The sequence below is a fragment of the Triticum urartu genome, chromosome 4 (genome assembly GCF_003073215.2).
Source record: "Triticum urartu cultivar G1812 chromosome 4, Tu2.1, whole genome shotgun sequence".
In the NCBI taxonomy this organism is placed as follows: domain Eukaryota; kingdom Viridiplantae; phylum Streptophyta; class Magnoliopsida; order Poales; family Poaceae; genus Triticum; species Triticum urartu.
This window is the reverse complement of record NC_053025.1, coordinates 609,617,722-609,623,721: the sequence shown is the minus strand read 5'-3', so window position 1 is coordinate 609,623,721 and position 6,000 is coordinate 609,617,722. Positions and strand designations below refer to the sequence as shown.

Here is a 6,000-nt window from a genome sequence, read left to right as displayed (position 1 = left end):
GGCATGGCACGATGGCCACATGCACGGAATCATCAAGCAAGAGCACCCCCGCCAAAACCACCACCTCCGCCATAACCACCACTACCTCCGCCAAAAGCACCACCTCCGCCAAAACCACCACCACCACCTCCGCCAAAACCGTCATTGCGACCACCACCACTCTGCCAGATCAGAGTGACTGGGGTCGACGGAGCAGGAGTCGAGCCACCGGTCCCCTACATGTTTCAGAAAAGATTCTAACGGTAAATATGATATGATAGTGTTTCATGAACGAGAACTAGTTTGCTAGTAGTTAGGCAAATGTACTAACCGAACCATCACTGCCTAGTGCCACCCATTCATCGAACGTGGGTACGTGTGGGGGTTCTCCCGCAGGTGGTGGTGGGGGTCCCATTTGTGGTGGATCCGTGCGGTTAGTCCAAGACGCCAACATAGCCTGAATGTTAGTTAAACAAGCAAACTAGAGGATCAGAAGGAATGAAAGTGCAAAAATTTAGGTTGGTTTTAAGAGGGCAAAACTAACCGTCATCATCTGACGGTTGTAATCATCGTTTGCCTTCACTCGTTTCAAGTACTCCCGCACCTCGAGATTCCTATCCTCGACAAACTCCTTATATGCCTACATAATTTAGGTTGTTTCTAAGTGAGCAATGCTGAAAATAAACTGAGAATGCAAGATAGAAAAAGATAAAGAGGAAGTACTTACAGCATGCTGGCGGGCTAAGGGAGTCTGTGAACGCCCCGTACTCTCTAACTGGCTCGGGTTGCTAGCCCGAAGCCGTGTGTACGAGATCGAAGGAGTGATCAAGCCATCGAAACACGGATACCGGCCATTCTTCTTCCCCTGGATGGCCACCACCGCCGTGTCGTCGATCTGAGACTGGGCGACCTCAGCAACAGGAACATCCGGATGCAACTCCTGATAGTGATGAATGTAAGACCCCAGGTGCTCCTCGGTCTTGCCGTAGTACTGGCTCTCGCCCTCCTTGCGATGACTCCGCTCGCGGGCCATCTTCCACGACTCCATGTCTGAGAGCGGCCTCTTCAACTTGTCCTCCTACAACGTCAAATAGAAGTCAGCCATACATAAGAACATGACGTAAAGAAGAACAAAAATGCATCATGCACATAGATATACCTTCATGGCCTTGAAGCCCCAGTGGTTCCTGTTTCCTTGGCCGTGTGTCCCGTCGTCTCCACGGTTAGCCCGGGCCTTGATGCTCTTGGCAGCAAACTCTGCATCGGCGCCGAGCCACCTATCCACCAAACTCGCCCATCCGTCATGCCTTCCATAGCACCAACGAGGAACAACCTATGCAAATTTTGGAAGCATGAAATGTGAGCACAAAACATATAGTTGACTGCTTGAAACAATGAAAAGTTAGTAATAGTTACCATCATGAACTGCTCCTTGCTCAAGGTAAGTCGTAGCTTCTGCGCTTGAGTTTTGGTCATCTTTTGGTGCAGGTAGTAGTGGTAGTACTGCGAGACGGCAACCCAGCGCACCTCGTACTGCAACTGACGAGCTTTCTTCTTCGCAGCCGCAAGCAAGACCACGTCGGCTCTGGCCTTGTGCTCATCAAGAAATCTATAGAGTTGCTGCAATCATGCAAAAACCAGAAGCAAACAAGGCATGAGTCGAGTGATTCAATGATAAACTATGAACGAAACTGAAGACAAGTGATTCAGAAGAGAACTTACCCAAAATTTGGTGATCACGGCCTTAGTGGTCGTCCCGTACTCCGCGTTGCTGCAAGCCTCGTAGTGGGCCCAGCTCGTGGCCAAAACCCGCTGCTGCGGGTCCCTGTCTGGCCGCGGGCAGAATAGGCCAGGCCAAAACTCCTTCAACAGGACAGTGATAAGGCCGTTCGGTTTACGGCCCTTTCCGTGAAGGATCCAGTTTCTGCAAAAGAATCAAATGATTGCCATGTGTACAATAAGAAAATGTTGTCATGTGTTGAAAATATGATTGAGAGGCACTTACTCTGTCCCCACAGGTTCAATGAGCCACTTGTGCTCCTCGATAGAAGGTGGTGTAGGTAGTCCGGCATTACCACGCAGCCACCCCTGCGAAGAACCCGGTGGCAAGTCACCCCACAACGCGGGATCAACCTCCCCTCCACCCTCCTCGGCCTCCTCCTCACCCTCTTCCTCGGCCTCCTCCTCCTCGCCATCAGGAACATACTCCTCCTCCTCAGACTCAGAAGGTGCCTCTGTATAGGAGGGCATCGAAGAAGACCCTCCTATTTCAGACACGGCCCGGAGTTTTTTGCCCCGGTTGCCTCTCCCCCCACCTCCTCCTCTAGGGGCTCTCCCCCCACCGCCTCCTCCTCTAGGGTCTCCTCCCCCGACCCCTCCACCTCCCTGTGAGGTGTCATCCTCGCGTAGTCGGGAGGGAACCTTGTGGGCTCGTCCACTCCGAGTAAGTCCTTTAAATTTACTGAGGAAACTAGCGCCGCCGGACTTGCCCATGATTATTAAACCTGCATTGAGAAGAGAATAAACAATTAGTAAGGATATCAATTAAACAAGCATACAGGAAAAACATTAATACCACAAGAGCACATTAAGCATACTATTGTAATGATCATTAAAAGAACTTACATTTTCTAGAACCCATATGAATCATCACTATTGTAATCTATTTGTGGACCGGTCTCATCATCACTATCACGCATATCTTCTTCGTTGTCTGACGGAGGTGGAGGCTCTTCCTCATCGTCAGCGTCTTCATTTAACTTTTCAAGCATAATTATGTCTCTTTGATTCACAACTGCCTCACCATCAATCTGTGCGTCGTCGTTGTTTGGGTCCAGGTCAACATAACCCAAGTCATCATCCTCGTTGTTTCGGACCACGTCATCATGTTCCTCTTGATAGAACACTCCCTCGTATGTCATGGGGTTTATGTTGTAGTAATCATCATCGTTCGGGTCCGGTAGCTTACCATGCGGCGATACCTTGAACACAACTTCCCAACCCTTTAGGTACTCTTTCTGGCATGGGTAAGGCAGATAATATACTTGTGTGGCCTGGGTAGCGGCGATAAAGAGATCAGCTCCGGCATAGACGGTTGATGGTTTAACTTCAACTAAACCAACAGAAGGCGTATGTCTCAGACCCTTTTTGGGGTCGAACCATCGGCATTTGAACACAGTGAGACTTAGGTGTTCACGGCCACGTTTCAATGTAAGCTCGTATATTTTTCCTACCCTTCCGTAGTAATCTACTTCATTATCTCCTTCAGTGAAGACTCCGGTATTTATGGTTTTGGGATCAGGCCGACTGTTCTGGTGCTCCTCTGTATGGAAGCGATACCCATTCACATCATACTTTTCGCATGTCATGATGACAGGATCAAAACCCATGGAAACCCATCTCAATTCTTCATCCATTGATTCGGTCGGATCATTTCCCTACAAGTTTAATTGAAATTATAGGGTGCATGAGTTTAATTGAAATTATAGGGTGCATGAGTTTAATTGAAAGTGTGAAAAATTACTTTCTCGATGAACCACGCAACGAAATTTTTCCTTCCATCAGCACCCTTTCGGAGAAGAGCAAGTGCCTCCGCTTCAGAAGGAGGCAGCATTCCCGTCCATTCTTCTTCAACGAATCGACTACAATAAGAAAAGCGGTATAAGAACTAGGCAAAGTGAACATAACGAATTGACTAAAACAATGGTGCAAAGGTATTACCTCATCCACTCATCCTCAACTTCCTTGATGTTGTGCAAGATATAGAACATGACATCCTCCCACTCATCTCGTGGCATGAGATAAGATTTCGAGCATCCAGCCCTACTACCTTGCCCGATGAATAGAGGCAACTTGGGTTTATACTTGGGTTCTTCTGTATTGTATCGAGACACCTTATTGTGCAACGTGGGAACATGGTCCGGATAGTAGGCTGTTCTGAGGTCTGCCACCTCCTCTAGGATAACTGCCTCAGCTATGGAAGCTTCAATCTTAGCTTTGTTTCCACATTTCTGTCTCAAATGCTTGTTCTGTCTCTCAGGGCCGTACTGCCAACGATTCTGCACAGGTCCCCCCAAAAATACCTCGTTCGGGAGGTGCAAAAGGAGATGTGTCATCGGAGTAAAGAAGCCTGGCGGGAAGATCTTCTCTAGCTTGCATATCAACTCCGGCGCCTTCTTATGCATTTCTTTTATCTTCTCAGGACATACTTCTTTAGCACAAAGCGTGCGGAAGAAATGGCTTAACTCCGCAAGCACACGCCAGACACGCTCGGGAATATAGCCCCGAACCATCACCGGCATAATCCGCTCAATCCATACATGATAGTCATGACTCTTGAGCCCGGTCACTCTGCCCATTGAAAGATTGACCCCCTTACTTATATTCGATGCATAACCATCAGTGAACTTCACGACGTGTTTCAGCCACTTGAATGTCTCCATCTTATGATCCTTTTTAAGTACGAAGTCAGCATCTGGCTTGAACCACGATTTTCGACTGCCTGTGGGAGGCTGCATGTGTAGACGTGGTCTATCGCAAATATTCTGTTGATCAACTCTAGCATTAACATTATCCTTTGTCTTATCAGGAATGTTGAGGATCGTGTGAAAAAGGGACTCTGCGACATTCTTTTCGGTGTGCATCACGTCTATGTTGTATGGAAGTTTGAGGTCCTTAAAATAGGGAAGCTGCGTGAAGGGGGTAATGTGAGTCCAATTGTGCGTCTCACCATATCCTTCAAAAAAATTCCCTTTACTTTTTCCTTTGCCCTTGCCCTCGTCTTCGCCTGTGGCTTTGCCTTTGCCTTTGCCTTTGCCTTTCCCCTCACCGGCAGGCTTAAGAGCTTTCAGCTGAGCAAGCACATCCGCACCAGAAAACGTTGGAATCTCGTTTACTTCATGGACAACTTTGCCTTTTGTGAAGTTCTTCTTGTCTTCCCTATCAGGATGGTCTGGAGGGAGGAACTGTCGATGCAGGTCAAATGCAACATACTTGCCACCCTTCTTCAGCCAAATGAAAATCAAGGCCTGCATGCACACTGGGCAAGGCATCTTTCCACTTGTACACCATCCGCAGAACAAGGCATAACCGGGAAAGTCATGCATGCAATATTGTAGCCAAACTTTCATCAAGAAATTTTTCTGCAGATGTCGGTCGTATGTCAACCTCGGGAAGTACCAAGAATGGTGCAAATCATCCACCAACGGCTGCATAAACACACTCAAATTCTTCCCCGGATATTCAGGCCCCGGAATTATAAGCGACAGGAACATGGTCTTGCGTTGCATTATGGCGCCGGGAGGGAGATTCAGCGGAATAACAAATACGGGCCAACAGCTGTATGGATTAGACGACATACCATATGGATTGAACCCATCACCTATTATAGCAATTCTGACATTCCCATCCTCGGCTGCTTCCTCCGGGTACTCTATATCGAATGACTTCCATGCTTCACCTCCTGATGGATGTACAATTTTTTTTGGATTGTACCTTTTCCCTTCCTTGTGACACTTCATCATTTTGGCAGAATCCTCGGTGATGAAAAGGCGCTGCAGTCTTTTTATAAAATCAAGATACCGAAGAACCTTCACAGGGATTTTTAGCTGCTGCTTCTGACCATGCTTATCGACCACCTCAATATACCGAGAGGAACCGCACTTCCTACAATACTTGTCATCCGCATACTCATGCCTAAACAAAAGGCAATTCTTTGGACAAACATGTATTTTCTCATAGTCCATCGAGAGCGCCTTCATGATTTTCTTCGTACCGTACATGGTTTTCGGCAGTTCATGGCCCTCAGGCAGGCTGTTAGCCCATACTCCCAGAAATGCTTCGAAGCAACCTCGGCTACAGCCGTACTCAGCCTTGACTGCCATCAGTTGCGAGATGGCATCCAGCACAGACAGCTTGGCACCCTCATAGAGAGGTTTCTTTGACGAGGCCAAGATTTCCAGGAAGGCCTTTGCGGTTTCCTCCAGCTCCTCCGGTTCATTCGCTGAATGTGACGGAGGTGTC

The 6,000-nt window shown here is 48.0% G+C and overlaps 1 protein-coding gene across 1 annotated transcript; it reads right to left on the bottom strand.

The window, feature by feature from the left end:
* Window positions 1–228: 228 nt before the first annotated feature.
* On the bottom strand, window positions 229–2,465 carry LOC125554989. Its single transcript, XM_048718323.1, has 7 exons — window positions 1,985–2,465; window positions 1,702–1,903; window positions 1,396–1,599; window positions 1,139–1,312; window positions 707–1,057; window positions 524–619; window positions 229–436 (listed from the first exon to the last, which is right to left on the bottom strand). The coding sequence occupies exons 1-7, from the start codon at window positions 2,227–2,229 to the stop codon at window positions 293–295; spliced, it is 1,416 nt and encodes a 471-aa protein (XP_048574280.1). The 5' UTR covers window positions 2,230–2,465; the 3' UTR covers window positions 229–292.
* Window positions 2,466–6,000: the final 3,535 nt, after the last annotated feature.